Below are 20123 nucleotides of genomic sequence, written 5' to 3'. Positions count from 1 at the left end.
TGCCCCCCCTACACACACTTTTTAAAATCAAAGTGATTTTTAAGAGAATTCCATTTTTCATTCCTCCCAAGGATTAACCATAACATAGTGCCTCCTCTTCTCCCATTTTCCCCTCCAAAACACTCTTTAAATTCAGTGGCTTCCTCAGAGGTGAATTTGTGTGGTTTTGACTCGTACCCTCTGTACTATCCTGCCCTTCAAACCAAGAGGGGCAGCCCCACCCTCCATCTACCTGGCAGGCTCCTCTTCATTGATGACACAGATTTGTGATGGTTTTTATGAACTCTCTTCTTGGGGGGGGGAGTGTGTTCCCCACCCCATACACTTCCTGTCATGCAGGGTTATAAGGACTTGATCTGTGCTTCTCCTCTGCTTTCCTTGTGGGCAGTAACTTATCTTCATATCCTTTAATCTAGTGCTGGCTCTTTGATATATATAAGGTTCAATTAATGCCCGATGAATTAATCAAAGTGAGAAAATGCAGAGTTACAAATGCTGGCCTTTCTGCTATTAGTTTTATGGTTTTAGGCAAATCATTTACCTTTCCCGAGCCTCAGTTATTCCATCTGTCCATTGGGCTTAGTAATCAATAATACATTAATTGCACAGATTGAATGAGGCACTAGGTAATTTATTCTCCCACTTAGAGTTTCCTATTAAGATTTATTAAATAAGAGTTGCAAGCAAAAGACCATTTCAAATGGGAAATGATTTGTACCCCCACCTCAGTAGGATAATGAGGCACTCCTTTGCCTGGAAATTTATGAGATTTGATATTTAAAGAACACATTCAAAGGGTGTAATAATTGCCAATGGAATAATTCTTCCCTCTCATTGTTTGTTCATTTGTTTTTAAATTAAAGTATAATTGATTTACAATGTAGTGCCAATTCCCTCACTGGGTTTTATTTCCCCTTTGCACAAGTCAGTAAAAGTGTCTCTACATGGCCGTGTGTGTATCTGATGTTGTGAATGTCTCAAAAGCTGGGGTGGGACCTTTATAAAAGAAAATCTTACAACTGCTGTTGTCTTAACAGCCTGCTCCAAAAGTGAAGGAGTTTTTAAACCAGTTTTTAGCCACATTCCCATATGATGCACACAAGCTTGCTTTGAAGTTGATATCACTGGATTTGTATTATTATTGCTATTAGTTTCCTTCTGCTCTGGTCAGTGAAGACAGTGTTTTTGTGGAGCATCCCATTAGCTCTAGAAGTGCTCTCAGACCAGAAGTGGACCCTCCACTTGTGACTTAATGAATCCATTAAGGTTTTTGAGATAAAGGAAAGCCAGCCACATCCTTCACACATTTTCGATGCCATCTGAGGAGACACTGCCTTCCTCTTGACCTTTGCTGTGGATAAAGCATCAGCAAAAGCCAAACTCTATTTTATTAAAAAAAATTAAAGCGATTTTCTTAAGCAATGTTTAATATTCATTTGCCCAGCTATCAGCTCTCAGTGCCATTCTATCTTATTCCCATGTCCAAAAGGCTCTAGAAAAGCCAATAGATTCTTTAGAGTGGAGATGGCTTCGTTTTGCTGGATCGGGACAAAGGTGCTGCTGGTTGTTAGACCCCCACCTTTCCACTTGCTTCTGTTTCCTCCTTTCTCTTTTTTATCCACATTCTTTTTTTGACCTAATTCATTTAACAAATCTTTTCTGAGTGTGTACTCTGTCACGATTCCTGGGCTAGGCAATGGGGACACAAAAATGAGTAAGATCCATTCTCTATTTAAGAAGTACAGGAACCTTCCTAAACTGTTGGTGGGAATGTAAGTTGGTGCAGACACTGTGGAAAAGTGTGGAGGTTCCTTGAAAAACAAAAGGTGTAGTTGCCATATGATCCAGCAATTCCACTTTTGAGCATATATCTAGATACAACTCGAATTCAAGAAGATCCATGCAACCCAGTGTTCACAGCAGCACTATTCACAGTAGCCAGGACATAGAAGCAAATGTAAATGTCCATTGACAAAAGAAAGGATTAAGAAGTGTGGTACATATATGTAGTGGAATACTACTCAGCCATAAAAAATAATGTAATAATGTGATTTTTAGCAACATGGATGGACCTAGAGATGATCATAATAAGTGAAGTAAGTCAGATAGAGAAAGACAAATACCTTGCAATATCACTTATATGTAGAATTTTAAAAAGTGATACAAATGAACTTACATACAAAACAGAAATAGACCCACAGACATAGAAAACAAACTTAGGGTTGCCAAAGGGGAAAGGTGGTAGAAGGAATAAATTAGTAGTTTTAATTAACATATATGTACTTCTCTATATAAAATAGATAACCAACAATGACTTACTCTGTAGCACAAGGAACTTAATATCTTGTAATAACTTATAATGGAAAATAATCTGAAAATCACATATATATAATTACATTACACATGTAATTTAATATATATTCAATTTTATATGTATATATAATGTAACCACTGTGCTGTAAACTTGTAGCTAATATGACAATTGTAAATCAACTATTCTGCAATTAATTAATTAATTAAAGTACAGGCTGCAAACAGGGAAGAGAAGTTTTTAAACCTTTGTGGCTCAGTGATAATGAAACTGACTAGTATCCATGAGGATGCATGTTTGATCCCTGGCCTTGATCAGTGGATTAAAGATCTGGCGTTGCCACAAGCTGTGGTGTAGATCACAGATTCGGCTTAGATCTGGAGTTACCATGGCTGTGGCTATGGTGTAGGCTATCAGCTGCAGCTCCGATTTGACCCCTAGCCTGGGAACTTCCATGTGCCACAGGTGCAGTCCTAGAAAGCAAAAAACAAAAACAAAAAACAAAATGTCTTTCAGGATGTGGTTTGTAGCTGCCCTTTCAAGAAGAAAAGGGGAGGTAGCTTCCAGACCCACTCACTGCATAAAGGTCATCCACGATTCTTACTTTATTTCAGCTGATTTTTCTGATGATAGAGTGCCTCCCACGCTTGCTGACTTGCCCCTAGTCCCCTGGCAGCCATCACCCCAACACAGGAAGCTGGAACAAGGAAGGGCCCCAAAGTGATTACTTCACAAATACATCCAAACCTCAAGACAATGCTCATAGGCTGGGTTGTGGAAACTGCTGGCCATGAATCGCCATCACTACTCTCTTTTTAGTGAATTGTGGGCTCCTTTTGTATTTCACATTCTCCTGGGCTCAGCCATAAAATCATTCTGGGTCAGATGGGACTTTTAGGGAAAATTCTTACAGCTTATAATTATAGGCTCATACTGTACTGATTTATTTCTCTGAACGGGTCCATGGTTTAGCCTCTGAGGGAATCTCTGTTCTCAGCACAGTGTTTTCCAGGGGCCCTAACATCCAGGAAATCTTGAAACTGCTAGGCGGTGCCTTGGCCTGGCAGCCTGCAGAGAAGGAGGTAGCTCTTCCCTCCGATTCTAGAAAAGACCTGGGGCTCCTGTGCCATCTCTTATCCATCTCATATCTCTTGTCTGGGTGGTGGGTGGGGGGAGGTGACGCTCCCGGTGCTTTTCCAAGAGACTTCTGTCACTTTTCTCCCTTAAGGTTTTTTTGTTTGTTTGTTTTGTTATTATTATTATTTTGTAATAGTTATTTCCCCAATACAGTTTTTTTTCCTACTGTACAGCATGGTGACCCAGTTACACGTACGTGTACATATTCTATTTTCGCACATTATCATGCTCTGTCATAAGGGACTAGACATAGTTCCCAGCACTACACAGCAGGATCTCATTGCTAGTCCATTCCAAAGGCAATAGTTTGTATCTATTAACCCCAAGCTCTCCAACCACCCCACTCCCTCCCCCTGGGCAACCGCAAGTCTATTTTCCAAGTCCTTAAGGTTGTTTTGGGTGGTGATTTTACTTTTCATCTAAGGAATCCGAGGCAGGAGATAGCAGAGTGAGGTGTGACTTGAGTCCCATCTTTGTGAGATTGGAGATTGTCCTTTTAGTCAGAACAGTTCCTGTCACTCCTCCAAGGTTCTGTGATTAGGATTATGGGGGACACAACTGCCCCAGCATTTCCATAGTATTTTTGCATCTCATTACCTCCAAATAAGATACAAGGCAATAGTTTGGAGGATTCTCTGGCAAGAGGTTTGACACTAAATCAGCCACCTTGAATGGCGGTGGGACTTGTTCCCTCTGCTCCACGGTACTATGGGCAACAGAAACAGGCACGATTCAAAAGCTTGCTTGCTTCCTTCTTCCCTCCGACTGTAAATAATAACCAAGTCAGATTTCCACAGAACACACTCTGTCGGAGCAAAGGCAGAAAACCCAAGTAGCAAGATGAACATTCCATACCAGCTCCAACCCACCAACAGGCTGATTCTGGGAAATGTCTTTGCCGCTGTCCATATAGTAATAAAGTGTTTTTAGAGATATACCCAATTCTTTATATAGCAAGGAAGAGTTTCTTTCTTTCTTTCTTTTGGCTGCACCTGCAGCAGACATGTGGAAGTTCCTGGGGTAGGGATGAACCCTCACCTCAGCAGCCACCTGAGCCGCTGCAGTGACAATGCTGGATCCTTAACACACTGCACCACCAGGAAACTCTGCAAGGAGTTTCTTTTGAAACTTGAAATAATAAATTATTTCATAAATGGCTCTTAAAAAGACATCATAGCATTATGCACAATATACATAATAAATGAAAAGATTTATTTTAAATTATACAATCATTACACAAATATGTATTTGCATAGAATTCTTCAACAACAATCCTGGTACTCCTCTTAGAGATGAACAATATTAGCCCAGTATGACACTTTCCAGGCATCATTCACATGTAGTATGTGTGTAGTCACATATGTTTAAGTACCTTTAGGAAATACCATACATATTATTTGTAGATATATTTACATAAGCAATTTACTTATATGTGTTATACTACAACTTGCTATTTTTGTTTTTGTTTCCTTCTTTCTTAACATATGCCATGGGAAACTTAGCCTGTCAATATAAATATCATATTATTTTGAACTACCATATATAGTATTTTACCTAATATTTTTAGATATTGTGTTACTGTTTTGTTTATTGTTATTTTTATATCTTTATTGCATCTGGAATTTGTTTAAGGTTTTGAGGTAGGATTTTAATTTGACTTTTTTCCAAACTATTTTTTTCTCATCACCACTTATTTCATGCTTCCTCTTTTACATAGTTATTTAGAATTCCAGTATGTACTATAAAATATAAAATCTGTCTATATAAAGAGTATGTTTCTGAATTTCCTACTTTGTTTTATTTACATATTTTTTCCCCAGGTACTGCACCATTGTCAAACTTCCAGAATGTGTTTCGATATTAAATAGAATAACACACCTCCACCAAACATAGCTGACTCCTTTTCTTAACACACCATTAATTATCATCATCTTCTTTATTGATTTTAGAATTAGCTTTTCATGTTCTATGAAAATAATTTTTCTTGGGTTATTGATTGGGATTTTTTTGCAATAAAGGGAATAATGATGCATCGCTAAATTATACAGAAACATGTTCCACCTCTTTATTTAAACTTTACGAGCCAAGATAATTTTTTTTCTTTTTTATGGCTATAGATCTTAAATTAATTTTGAGATGTTTTGCTACATTTGTTGTTAAATAAGATTTCTTTCTTGTTTTCACATGGTCTAATTAATTATTGTTGCTATATAGGACCATTATTGATTTTGTATATTGATATTTATATCCACTCACATTCTGACCTTTTCACTTTAATTGTAGTAATTTGCCATTATTATTTGGGGGGAGGGATTTGTAGGAATACACCTATAGTAGGTGTGCAAGTAATGGGGTATTAGAAGTGACTATGCATAAAATCAAATAAATACTTCTGGGTATAATCACCCCCTACCTCCACTGAGGATGTTTCTTTTAAAATGTGGAGTAAGGCCAATGATAATAGTTCTTGACAAGCGTTGCTGAATTATTTTTCAAAAGTTTCTCACAACATTTATTTCTAGCAAACCAACCAGGAAGGAATTTCAATTTGTTGTTAACTGGTTTTGAATCATCAATAAGCTCTTCCCCAATTTTCTGAGGAAGCTTGGCATTCTGTCGACCACCATGGTTGTTGGTGAGGGTTAAACCAGAAAATGCCTGTGAAGCACAACATGTAGAAAATGCTTGATCAAAAGTCAGTTTCTATTTCAAATTGACTATTACTACCACAGTTTTGCTTTTAAGACATCCAGCTAGTGCTAACTGTATTATTACATAGTGTGTGATAGTATGTGCTTATCCATTCCTAGGTAAGTAATCCCTGTATCTGGCAAAACTTAACCAGATGCATACCTGTCCTTAAGGAAGTTGCATGTTGAAATTAAAGCCTCCACTAAAAGTTCCTTCTAGTACCAAGATTCTTTCCATTGAAGGGGCAGAATTAAAAAAGAAGATAACTAATGGTTAATGCCTTTGTTTTTATTCAATGTGTAAGTGCCAAGTATACTCCCACTTTCAAATTTGAAATCTAGGTGGTAAAGCACCTGCATTGTATTTGACTCTTAACTTTAGGCAAAGTAGTTCATATAGAAAACAGCTACCCCAAGTTTAAGAAAGAGAGAGAGAAACTAACTCCCTCTTTTGTGAAACCGGAGCCTGACCTGGTATATTTAAGGTTGTTCCAGACAAAAAGGTTGTCAGCCACGGAGTTGTGTTGGACTGTGCGTGGTAGAGACGGCAGGCACATAGGAGAGAACTAGAGGCTCTTGCGCTTGTGAACAAGGAGGGAACGAAGAATTGAGACGTTTCCCTGGAAGCTGTGAGCATTTGTCGAGCTGACACATGGAGGTTTCCTAAGACAGGTTTAGAATGATGAGGGTAACATTTTTAAGAGTTGATTCATACTCAGGTCCAAAGAAACATCCTCATAATGAACACTCTTGATACTGAGGACCAACAGAAGAGATTCATACAAAATTGCTTCTGGCTAGGCTGGCAGACTAATGGTATAAGTTGTCAGAAAGATTGATGTGGAAACCAAGAGGATGAATGCATACGTGCACATCACTTGGTGGAAGAAATCAGGTATAAGGTGAGAAGAGGGAGGAGAAGCAGCACTTAGTTGTAGGACTGACCCAAATTGTCAAATGAAGCAGTTCATTTTAGGGTTTTAGGGTTTTGAAGGAATTCAGGCTTTGAAGGTCAAGAGGTCCCATTCTAACTCCTGCCTCTGCCACATAAAATCAGTTTGATTCTTATTTCTGGCCAAAGCAGTTTCTTTGACCCTAAGTTTCCTCAACTCTGTAATGTGAATAGTATGAAGAGTATCTTCTTTCCAATTGAGTAGTGAAGGAGTTAACTGTAAAGTTGCTGGTGCACAGTGAGTACCTTTGAAACTTTTTTTAGAATTAGAAGCATCGTTCTTAAACATCTTGCAAATCAAGTGCAAGCCTCAAAACCATGACTTTCAGGATAATGCTACATTTGTTGTGGTTCTTTTTCCAACTTCACACTAAACTCTAGACAAGAAGCAGACACAGGAAATGAAAAATACATTAGAGCAGCAGTCACAAAATCCAATACCTGCAAAGTCCAGGAAGGAGGTCTGGGTGAATGAAGCAGTCCTAGGGGAAGATGGCCTACTTAGTAGACAGGGCTGTCCCGTCTTTTTTTTTTTTTTTTTTTTTTTTTTTTGCCACAGCAATATATTTGAATTTTATTTATTTTTAAAATATTTTTTTTTTCTATTATAGCTGGTTTGCAGGGTTCTGTCAATTTTCTACTGTATAGCAAAGTAACCCAGTCACACATATATATACATTCTTTTTCTCACATTATCCTCTATCATGCTCCATCATTAAGTGACTAGATATAGTTCCCAGTGCTATACAGCAGGATCTCATTGCTTATGCATGCCAGAGACAATAGTTTGCATCTATTAACACCAGATTCCCAGTCTATCCCACTTCCTCCCCCTCCCCCTTGGCAACCACAAGTCTGTTCAAGTCCATGAGTTTCTTTTCTGTGGAAAGGTTCATTTGTGCTGTATATTAGATTCCAGATGTAAGTGGTATGGAATTTGTTTTTCTCTTTCTGACTTACTTCACTTAGTATGAGAGTCTCTAGTTCCATCCATGTTGCTGTAAATGCATTATTTTGTTCTTTTTATGGCCAAGTAGTATTCCATTGTGTATATATACCACATCTTCTTAATCTATTCATCTGTCAATGGACATTTAGGTTGTTTCCATATCTTGGTTATTGTGAATAGTGCTACAATGAGCATATGGGTGCATGTGCTTTTTTCAAGGAAGGTTTTGTCCAGATACGTGCCCAAGAGTGGGATTGCTGGGTCATATGGTAGTTCTATATTTAGTTTTTTGAGGTACCTCCATACTATTTTACATAGTGGTTGTATCAATTTACATTCCCACCAACAATGTAGAAGTGTTCCCTTTTCTCCACACCCTCTCCATCATTTGTTATTTGTGGACTTATTATTAATGATGACCATTCTGACAGGTGTGAGGTGGCACCTCGTAGTAGGGCCTGTCTTGTCATGAAGGAACAGCACAGCTGAGCTTTTTCCTGCAGGAAGGCAGGTTTATTGCCCACAGCCCTTCTGATTTACCAATGCCAGGCTTACTAGACTTTTTAAAATAGCTTTTATTTTATTTTATTTTATTTTATTTTATTTCTTACTCTGTGCCAAACCCAGTGTTAATATAAGGCCATTTAAATTTTTTTTAATTGAATTAAAGTTGAATTATAATATTGTGTTAGTTTCAGATGTACAGCAAAGTGATTTAAATATATATATATGTGTGTGTGTGTGTATGTTTGAGACATACAGGGTATGATGAGAATGAGTCCAAACAAGGGGATTGTTTGCATATGCATACATTCTTCTTCAGATTCTTTTCCCTTATAAATCATTAGAGTACTGAGTAGAGTTCCCTGCGCTACACCGTACATCCCTGTTGGTTATCTGTTTACATATAGTTTTGTATATATGTTAATCCCAAATTCCTAATTTATTCCACCCTTTCTGCTCTGGTAACCGTAAGTTTGTTTTCTATGTCTGTGGGTCTATCTCTGTCTTGTACATTGGGTCATTTTATCATTTTCTTTTCAGATTACAAATAGTTCATGTTTTAAAAACATTGGCAACTAATTAAAATAAATCCTGGGTAGGCAGGAAATATACGATGAAGGAATGGATGAATGTGAGTGCAAATGAGTGTGGTTGTGATTGCAGGTGTGGAGTGGGGGGTGGTGGGGAGGGATGCACATGAACCTATCACATGAAAAAGCCAAGTACCTGAGGAGGTCCCAAGTCACCAGAGGCCATGGGCCTCAGGATCCATTAGTAGCTCAGAAAGCCTGGTGCATGGGGTCAGGGCAGGGCTTGGAGGGGAGGGGTGGGAGGAGGCTGAAGAGGTAAGTGGAGGCTGGGTCTTCCTGGCTCTGTCACCTGTGCTAAGGCTTTGAGCTTGACCCCCAGGATGGTGACTCCTCTCTGAAGGGCATCAAACATAAATTGCAGGATCAGATCTCACATTTGGTTGATCTCTAATTGCAACATGGTGAGTTGGGGGAAGGAGTCGGGGCTGAGGGTTGGAAGGTCCATTAGAAGGGAGTTTCAGGGAGCCAGTGAGGGTGAGAGGGGCTCAGAATGTGGTCCTTGGTGTGGAAAAGAAACAGGGGGACTCAGAGGGCAAATCAATAGCACCAGGGTTGGTGGAGAAGGGCTGTGAGTGACAAGGCGGAGGGCGGCTGCATCTCTGAGCAGCACCCAAGTTTCTCAGAAGGTTCACACCTCCAGCAAAACAAACCGCTCCTGGTAGGTAAGGTCATCAGAGAATGGAGGGTGCTAACAACCTGCCAGGGTGTGTGTGGGGGGTCAGAAAGCATGGCTTTAGAAGCACTCTATTTTTAGTCTGCAATATCATCTCACCTTGGAGCCAAAGGTGCCCAACCTTAGGGTTATCTCCCTCATAAAGAATAGAAAGAAGTCAGGTGAAAATATTGTGCACTTTCATTCCTGCTCATTGTGTCCAGGTGTTTTCTCCACATCTAGGATTGAAACGATCCCCTGGTTTGGGGTCATTCTTACCATACTTTATCCACCTCCAAACTCAGGGAGCGTGTTCCTGAGAGAGAACCCAACCCAGCCACCTTCTTCTCCCTTTGTCAACGTGTTGAGTGAATCACATGCAAGAAAATATGCCATAGATCTTGTGTTCTCCACCTCTGCTTAGAAGAAGAATGCCACTCATGAGTTCTATGAAGCGTTATTCAAATCCACTGCAAGGAGAGACTACAAAATAAGGGAGTGGCGGGAATGAAACATTTTCCCACAAATTCTCCTCTCTCCATTCTATACAATCACTGGGAAAGAAATAATGGACCTTTCCCTATTATTAGTGTGTATTCATAATTGATTTATCTTGTGGTTAAAGGAGATGTACTTACTAAAATTGAGACGGACAAGAGAAAGCAATTTGGGTTTGACCTTCTGGCCTGCTTGGATATCACTTATCAGAAGTGAAAACAGTGGAGCTTTTCAGAATAAGAGACTAGATTAATCCTTTGGGAACACTGTGTCTGAGTCTTTCAGAGGCAGCCAGCGACTGATGTAGTATATGTATGTCTAGGCCTGAGAACCTAGTATGATGCAGGGAAGGTGGAATTCACCCCTCTTCCAACCCAATGTCTAATCAATATCTTGTCCGCCCATGTCAGGCTGAGAGAGGCCAGAAATTGTTTTGTTACATTATATATTCATTTATTTAAGGTGCAGCTTTGTTTCTTGTTGAAGGTGATACTCCTGGTCAGAGATAACACATTTGGAATTCCCATGTGTATCCACCTTGAGAGGAATGTATTTTTATCTGGTCATTCCCTAGACTGAGATTTAATGAAATTGAAGCATGAGGGACCAGGAATGAATGAGAGTCAGAAAGCAGAGAGACGTACAGGAAACATGGCACATCAGTACTGCCCTTGTGGTTTTCCAGCTCACCCTATTCTGTCCCTTAGGATGCTTTGAAGACATTGAAGATCCCAGTGCCGTTTATCCACTTGTATGGACTTGAGCCCAAACATTGAATTTGAAAGAGAATTTGCGTTTTCTAAGGGCAGGTGGCCTGGGGCCTTCTCTGGGATTTCCCAGAATTCAAACAGCAAATCAGCATCTGCTGATGCAATTTGGCTTAATGCTTGGCTTGTTCTTTCTCCATACACATTTTTTGTCTTTTTATGGCTACACCAGAGGCATATGGAAGTTTTCAGGCTAGGGCTCAAATAGGAGCCAAGTAGGAGCTGCAGCTGTGGCCTACGCCACAGCCATGGCAACACCGGATCCTTAACCAACTGTGCAAGGCCAAAGATGAAACCCATATCCTCATGGACACTATGTCCGGTTCTTAACTCCCTGAGCCACAATGGGAACTCCCACATTTAAAAATATCTGCTGATTTAGAGTGGTGGCATCATAGATCTCCAACAATAACAAAACTCTGTCACTTTGAATCTCCCCTGTTCTTGAATACTTTGCAAACAGCACTGCCAATCTCTCTGCAACCTTCGAGATGTACCGTCATGAGAAAGTTGGTTCACTATACTATCCTGTATTCCGGGAGGAGAAATTTATGTTCTAAACAATAAGTTGGGGGTAATCACTAAGGTTTTTGTATATATAAAAACTACTGGTTCTAGGCATTGTGAGGGCTCATGAGAAGGGACGGTGAACAATGATTCAGGGTGTACCATATTCCATAATCTTAACTGAGCCCTGCCATAAACACATGACAAAAACTTGTTCTTGTTTTACAGACCAGGGAGCTGAGGCTTAAGGGATTTAGTGGTCAGTATGAAATCAGCTTCATGTGTGGAGTTTGACGCATGTCCGTCTGGTCCTAAAGTCCACCTCTTTTAGTACGAGACATGATGCTGCATAAGCTCTACCAAGCTCCTTGCCTTTTCTAACTCACTGCACTTGCGATTGCTTCTAACCTTTTCTGAGAGACAATCTCACTTGTGCCATCAGCTTCAAATAAATGCCTGCTGTAGATGAAGAACACATTTTACTTCATTTGCAAGGAGCATGGCTATTTCAAGTTTCTGTCTTAAATCATGTAATCACAGGATTCCGTGTGAACAATAGTCTTATTTTTTCTGGGGCCAGGGAGTGCTTTTTCCATCCTGGAAATACGTTGTTTCCCCAGGTTCTTTAAACTCCTAATTCTCACTGGAAACTTTTTTTAAAATTGAAGTATAGTTGATGTACAGTGTTGTGTCAGTTTCTGTTGTACAGCAAAGTGACCCAGTCATACAAATATACACATACATTCTTTTTCAAATGCTATATTGCATCATGTTCTATCTCAAGAGACTGGATATAGTTCCTTGTGATGTACATCAGAACCTCATTGCTTATCCATTCTAAATGGAATAAAGTTTCTTGCATCTACCAAGAAACTTTAATGGAAGAGACCAACACAGCACACCAACTGAGCAATAATTAACTATTACCAGTGCTCATGATGAACCTCAAAAATGTGAACCCAATATCTTATATTATTTTCTTTTATCTTTCACGACCTAGGAGGAACATCCTCAAGGCAGAAAGGCTTCCTTGGATGCATTCGCTCCTTACACCTGAATGGGCAGAAACTGGATCTGGAGGAGAGGGCAAAGTCACGTCTGGAGTCCGGCCAGGGTGCCCAGGCCACTGCAGCAGTTACGGCAGCACCTGTCACAATGGGGGCAAGTGTGTGGAGAAGCACAGCGGGTACTTCTGTGACTGTACCACGTCACCCTACGAAGGGCCCTTCTGCAAAAAAGGTAAGGTGGGCACTTCTGTTTGTCCCATGCATTGTGCTGTGTGCCTGGGGCTGCACTCAAACCTTAGGGAACCCAGGCCCTTAGACTGTCCTCAAACAATCACTTACTCTGCTGCAATTTCCCTCTCTTAGTGGCTCAGCATAATTGCCCATGCTCGTTATCATTGTGTGGAGGTCCTAGTGGTACAGCTGAGCTGGATAGTAGTGACCGGAAATTATAGGCTACATGGCCTGGAGCCAGCCGAGGGCTGGGAGAGGTGGACAGTCACTCCTGCTGTCCTATCCTCCCCAGTTCCAAACTCTCAGTCCTCAAAGATAATCAGAGCGTTGTAGAATCTAGCCCTCGAGAAACCTCAGAGGCCCGGAGGCTCTAAACTTCATCTTTACAGTAGGGAGAGTGGAGGTAAGTTAGTAAAATCAGTCTCCCTAAGCTGCAGGTGACACGCATGGGGTCTGAGGCTTTAAAAGCCTTGCCCAGAGATTCACATTTAGTTCCTCAGGGGGCTGAGAATGGAGCATAGGAATGGAAATCCCTGCCCCGATGCCTTTCCACACCCACTTCTAATCCTGTGAATTCACTCATTGACAAAAGCTAACCACGCTGACTACTCACCTTGGATAAAGAAGGATGGTTATGGGAGTTCCTGTCATGGCTCAGTGGAAACAAATCCATGAGGATGCAGATTCGATCCCTGGCCTCGCTCAGTGGGTTAAGGATCTGGCTTGCCATGAGCTGTGGTGTAGGTCACAGACATGGCTTGGATCTGGCCAGTGGCTACAGCTGCAATCAGACCCCTAGCGTGGGAACCTCCATATGCTCTGAGTGGGGCCCTAAAAATACAAAACAAAAACAAAAGCAAAGAATGATGGTTATGGTGTAAATCCTCTACATAAATTCAAGATAACTGTACAAACTATACCAGCTCAGTATTCAGTATAAATTCTGCATATTTTTCAACTAGAAGGACAAAAGATTTGGTCTACTGTCAGTCTTCAAAGAATGTTTCAAAGTTTATCTTATTGGTAGAAAAAGCAAGTTTGTTGAGCAGAGTGTAAACAATATTTCAAGAGCCTCCTTTAAACTATTAAAATGTTTTAATCACTTTGAAACACCATTTCCTTATAAACAATCATCGCAATTATAAAGAATTCTTGTCAGTTCATTAAAACACATGTTTAAAGCACCCCAACAGACAATGTTGTATTTAGTTCAATTTACTCTTGGAACTTAAAGACAATAGGGAAAAAAGCAGCCAGTGTTCTCTTTGAAGGACTGTGTAATTAAGCTCTTCATTCATTGACACTGGCCTCCTCCCCAATTAATTTAATTACTTGTTGTTATTGCTGGGAAGCATCATGTTCCTTGGGAGAAAACTAATGGTACAAATTTCAGGGCCAACCCTAACCTGAGTGTTGGGCCTGCATGGGAACTTGAAATAAAACAGATCCACCCCAGCAGGCCCTATGTGTAGGCTAAGACAAAGCCCTCCTGGGTTTTCCCAAGGGTGGAAGCCCCTGGAATGACTAAGCCCTGAAATTTTGAATGCCACTCTTAGACGGCCCCCACATGCTAGAAAAAGCAAATGCAGAATAAACACTACCAAGCCCAGTCCCTAAATTATGCAAGCATTGTTTTACAAGATCTAAAGCTAAATGTCTCTTTGGGGGAAGAAAATAAAAAAAAAAATTGTAGCCCTCTCTGCGTTTCTCCAGAAACATTGTTCAAACATCTCATAGATCATATTGTTCTAAATTTAGCCTGATTTCCCATTGGCTCCTTTCTGTGAAACAACCCTATTCATTATGCCTGTCCACACCACTGCATCTTTTGACTGTTTGTTGAAATATCTGTTGTGCCATCTCCTCACTTTTTAGTTCGATCTCTAAGAAAAATAGACAAATATAGGCTTAGCCTTTTCAGCTTGGTTCATATTTCACAGTTTCTGAACTTTCACCCATCTCATAAATCTAAGGAAATGATTCCCTTTAGAGTCAGCATTTGCAAAGTATATAAGATGAACGTTTTAACCATGTCTTTGAGACGTCCTCCTCTGGGAAACATGGCTTTGGACTGAAGTGGGAACCCTTAGCTCCCACAGGATCCTGGACAAGGCTATTCTCTATTGGGTTGGTCTTCTACGCTAACTATCTATGGTCTGCATATTTTAAGGGATAAAAATACTGGAAATATGCAGGGTGGAATTAGGGATCTTTGGCCATGACCAATGCCTGGGCTAGAACCACAGTCTTTTGACTCATTTCTGTTTCTCATTGTGATGCAAAGAAATGATGATCACAAATTAGCTAGTAATTACTGACTGCAACATTTATTCCTTATCCTCAGCCTAGGAAGGAAAAAGTAATATTGACTTTTAACACATGGGAACATTGAAAGTCACGTTGGTTCAATGACTTGCCAATAAATGTCAGAGCTGGAGGTCTATCCAGCATTTTTTGGTTCCTTTCCCCCCTTTCGGATAGTAATTTCATTCTGTACAGGAATGTGGTAATAGGATTCAAAGTAATCCTCGTCATCATTGTTGTTGCTATTTTGTGAGTTCCTCTTTTTTTTAAAAAAAGTATTGAGATGTATTTTACATACCAAAATGTTACCCTGTTAAAATGTACAGGAGTTCCCGTTGCGGTGCAGCAGAAGTAAATCCGACTAGTAACCATGAAGTAGCAGGTTTGATCCCTGGCTTCGCTCAGTGGGTTAAGGATCCAGCATTTCTGTGAGCAGTGGTGTGGGCCGTAGAGGCGGCTCGGATCTGGTGTTGCTATGGCTGCGACCTAGGGTGGCGCCTACAGCTCAGATTCGACGCCTAGCCTGGAACCTCCACATGCTATGGGTGCAGCCCTAAAAAAAGCAAAAAATAGTGCAGTTCAGGAATCTTTACTATATTCACAAAGTTGTGCAGCCATCACTACTATATGATATTAGACTGTTTTCATCATCCCCAAAGAAATCTCATACCCCTTAGCAGTTTTTCACCCTCTCCATCTTCACCCCCAGTCACCACAAACCACTCACTTACCTTCCTGTCACTAGCAATTACCTATTCTGGATATTAAAAAAAAAATATAGAATCATATACTAAGTAGCCTTTTTGTATCTGTTTTCTTTCACTTAATGTTTTCAAGGTTCATCTATGTTACAGATTTTTCAGGGCTTTATTTCCTTTTATTTCCAAAAGAGTATACACTACATCTTGGATACACCACATCTTGTTTATCCATTCATCAGGTGGTGGATGTTGGAATGTTTCCAGTTTTTTGGCTATTGTGAACAATGCTGCTGTCAGCATTCACGAACATTTTTTTGTATGGACTTCTATCTTTTGTTTCCTTGGGTTTGGGACTGCTGAGTCCCATAGTAGTTTCACATAGGTTTAACTTTTTGAGGAATGGCCCAACTGTTTTCAAAGTAACTTTTCCAATTTATACTCTCGCCAGCCAATTTTGAGAATTCCAGTTTCTCTACATCCTGGCCAATACTTGTTACTGCCTTCCATAATAAGCCTTCTTCTGTGAATGTGTGAAAAGTTAACTCGTTGTAATTTTGACTTCCATTTTTATGTTTTTTGTCTAAAGGGCCACACCCACAATATATGGAGGTTCCCAGGCTATGGGTCAGAGCTGTAGCTGCTGGCCTACATCACAGCCACAGCAACATGGGATCCGAGTTGCATCTGTGACTTACACCACAGCTCATGGCAACGTCGGATCCTTAACCCACTGAGGGAGGCCAGGGATCAAACCCGAAACCTCATGTTCCTAGTTGGATTTGTTTCCATCATGCCATGACGGGAACTCCCCATTATAGCCAATTTTTAAATTGGGCTATTTTCCTTTTCATTATTCAGTTGTAGGAATTTTTTGTATATTATAAGTCTCAAAAGAAAAACATGATTTGCAAAAATTTTCTCCCCTTTCACTTGCTTCACAGTATCTTTTGAAGCATAAAGATTTTAATATTTTTTTTTTTTTCTTTTTGTGGTCACAGGGATCAAACCCACATCCTCATGGATACTAGTCAGGTTTGTTACTGCTAAGCCACGAGGGGAACTTCCCCAACATCATTTTTTAATGTATGTCTTTTAGCCCACCTCCACCCCCACCACTATCTGAAGAGTCTGGGTATGAGTATCATTTAAATTTTCCTTTAATTAAAAACACTGGATACTATATTTGAAATTCTCTTTGAAAATACATTTGAAAATATGGAAAAATAAAAACCACTCGAAGACAACTATTAAAAGGAAAATCTGATCTTCTCTTAGCTCTTTCCTTTGCATTTGGTCTAGCTGAAATAATTCTGTCCATTCATTTTATAGCCTGAATTTTCCTTACTTCATTTCATAGGCATTCCCATCCAATTCATCAGTTTTAATGATTGCAATATACTCCATCTGGTGGACTCGCCTCTGTGTATTTAACCCACTCTATCACCAGATCATTTTAGCAATAGTACAGCTCTGCTATCAGACTTGTCTGTTGTCAGGTATCTGGCTCCTCTACACTCTACATTGTGTGATATTAGTTGTATAATTCAATTTCATGATTCCTTTGTTTCTCATTTAAAAAATGTGGAAAATTCAGGAATTCTTCTTGAAGATCGTGATGGAAATTTAATGAGCACTTTATAAAACAATTGAAATAATGCCTGGCTTATAAAGTCTCAGCAAATGCTTTTATTATTATCTTGGAGTTTTATATGGCCCCAAATTCTATACATAAATAATACTGTGATAAACACAGGAATTGATTACTTCCTTAATAATGGAATTTCAGTGAAAATACAGTGTTTATATTTAGTAATTTAGCAATTGCCAAAAACCTGTCGGAAAAATCCCACAATACATACCTTCCTGCCCACTTATTTTTTACTTTTTATTACTAGAAAACTCAATTATGCACTGTAGTAGAGAGAAGAGATTCAGAACCCTCAGGCATCCATTATTTAGCTTCAAGAATTATTAACTCATGCTCATTTTTATTCTATCTATAGGCTAATGCCCACTCCTCTTTTATAATTTTGAGGCAAATTCCAGATATAACATCTCCCCATCTATAAATATTGCAATAAGTATTGTTAAAAGATAAGATCTCATAAAAAACAGGTTTTGGAGTTCCTGCTCTGGCACAGTGGGTTAAGGATCTGGCATTGCTGCAGCTGTGGCTCAGATTCAATCCCTGGTCAAGAACTTCCATATGCCATGGGTGAGGCCATTAAAAAGCAAGCAAGCAAACAAACAAATAAAATCCCACCTAGCCACAGGATTGTCATAATAAGAAAATTATCATAATAATTTTTTAATATTATGAAATATCCATTCAGCATTCAAGCTCCCATACATTTCATTATTTTCAGTTTGTTTGAAGTTTTTCTAAGTGAATTACAGCCTACTGATTTCTAGCCTATTCGTTAAGATCCAGTCTTTTTACTTTTTCTAATTCTAGATCTTCTATTACTATATTAAGACCAGCTATGGTTTACTGAATTCTTACTATGTGCCATTCCTTTATGTCCTTCCTTCCAAGCCCTTCTACTTTCCATGAACCTGAATGCACCCTGTTGGTGTTTGAATAGCCTCAGGTCCCTGTGAGAGAGGAGGGCACAGCTAGGGCCCAATCCCAGGTCAGCCTGACTCCAAGCTGGCCAAGAGACACGTGTCCACTGCAGCAGCACCATGTTTCCTGGTGTCATCTCTGAGTTCCTTCCACACTTGAAATTCTGGTCAATTCCAAGCTCCTCTTTTATGCTTTCTCAGGCTACTCCCATGCACTCAGCCAAGCAACTCTCAGACTCAGCATTTTTGTCATTCACACATTGCATTCTAGGCTACTTCCTTTAGGCTTATTTCTTTTCATGTGTGTCCTATCTTCTCAGAATCTAATCAGAACATTTCCTTCCCTACTAGGTTCTCAAAAGGTGTTGCTTATTTTGGTTACTGGGCCCCAGGAGTAGCATGAGGGTCATTGATAACCAGTTTCAAGGTTTCTCTTCCATTTAGCCCAGTGAATTGGGATATTCAGTGAAACTGACCAGAGAGCTTAAATATAATCAGAGCTTTTAACTCTTAGATTATAGAAGAAAAGAAACTGGAGTTCTTGTTGTGGCTCAGTGGTAACAAACCCGACTAGTGTCCATGAGGACGCAAGTTCCATCCCTGGCCTTGTTCAGTGGGTTAAGAATATGGCCTTGCAGTAAGCTGCAGTGTAGGTTGTAGATACAGCTCAGATTTGACCTCTGGCCCAGGAACTTCCCTGTGCTGCAGGTGTGGCCATACAAAGAAAGAAAGAAAGAAAGAGAAAGGAAAAAAAGAAAAGAAAAGAAACTGAAAGAGTAATCTTATCTAGGTATTTTGCTGAGTGTACTCTGAGGTTGAAATTTGCAATCTCTAAACAATAAAAATACTTAAAACTGGGGCTAGGGGAGGTAGGAAGAGAGAAATTTGGTAGGACATCTCTAATTTAAAAAGTGCTTTTCATTTTAATTTCTTATATTAAATATAAGGAAAAAACGTAATATGAATTGCCATAGCTAATATACTATTCATAACAGAATATTCTGAATTGTACTTATGTTTGAACACACACACACACACACACACACACACACACACACACACACAAACATCACCTAAAAGGCATTGATTGCTCTGTTAACTAGAAGATAGTGGCTCAAAATGCAGGCCAAATATCCCAGCAGAAATTTACTTAAGGAAAGTGCTTGAATCAGGTTGATGATTAGCTGGAATCCTCGCTGTCACGAGATCTTTGTAATCCAGAGTACTGATCATGTTTTAACCTGCATGAGAAACACAAAACACTTTCTCTGAACCTTTGGTGCAAATGAACTGGCATTCCCAGTCTGCAAAGCAATGTGCATAAATATGCAACTTTAATTGTTTTGGCACTGTTACAGGCCTTGATAGAATCTTCACAAAGGTGGAACAAATTTGCAATAGAATTAGGAGGCAAAAGCCAGGTTTGATTAAGTTTTAGGCGTCACCAACTCAATTAGAGAATTTCATGGGGAATTGGGGATATCATTCAGGAAAAGGAGAAATCAATCACGCCAGTATAGATTCACATTTACTCTGCTGTTTTTTCTGGCAGAGGTTTGCTGCTAGATCTAGGCTCTGTTGTTCTACCCCGGTACTGTGATGAGGTCTTACTGTACAGAACAGGGAGCTCTATTCCAATCTCTTGGGATAGAACATGATGGAAGATAATATGAGAAAAAGAATGTGTGTATATATGACTGGGTCACTTAGCTATGCAGCAGAAATTGGCACAACATTGTAAATGTACTATAATTTAAA

At 39.7% G+C, this 20123-nt stretch overlaps 1 protein-coding gene across 1 annotated transcript in view; it reads left to right on the top strand.

The window, feature by feature from the left end:
• CNTNAP5 (contactin associated protein like 5) overlaps nucleotides 1-20123 on the top strand; it is an 865036-nt gene that overhangs the window by 737249 nt on the left and 107664 nt on the right. The window contains 2 exon segments of the mRNA XM_021075830.1: nucleotides 12558-12641; nucleotides 12644-12796. Of these exon segments, the coding sequence (XP_020931489.1) occupies nucleotides 12558-12641; nucleotides 12644-12796 (237 nt within the window).

Source organism: Sus scrofa, chromosome 15 (assembly GCF_000003025.6).
Source record: "Sus scrofa isolate TJ Tabasco breed Duroc chromosome 15, Sscrofa11.1, whole genome shotgun sequence".
NCBI lineage: Eukaryota > Metazoa > Chordata > Mammalia > Artiodactyla > Suidae > Sus > Sus scrofa.
This window is presented reverse-complemented; position numbering and strand designations above follow the sequence as displayed.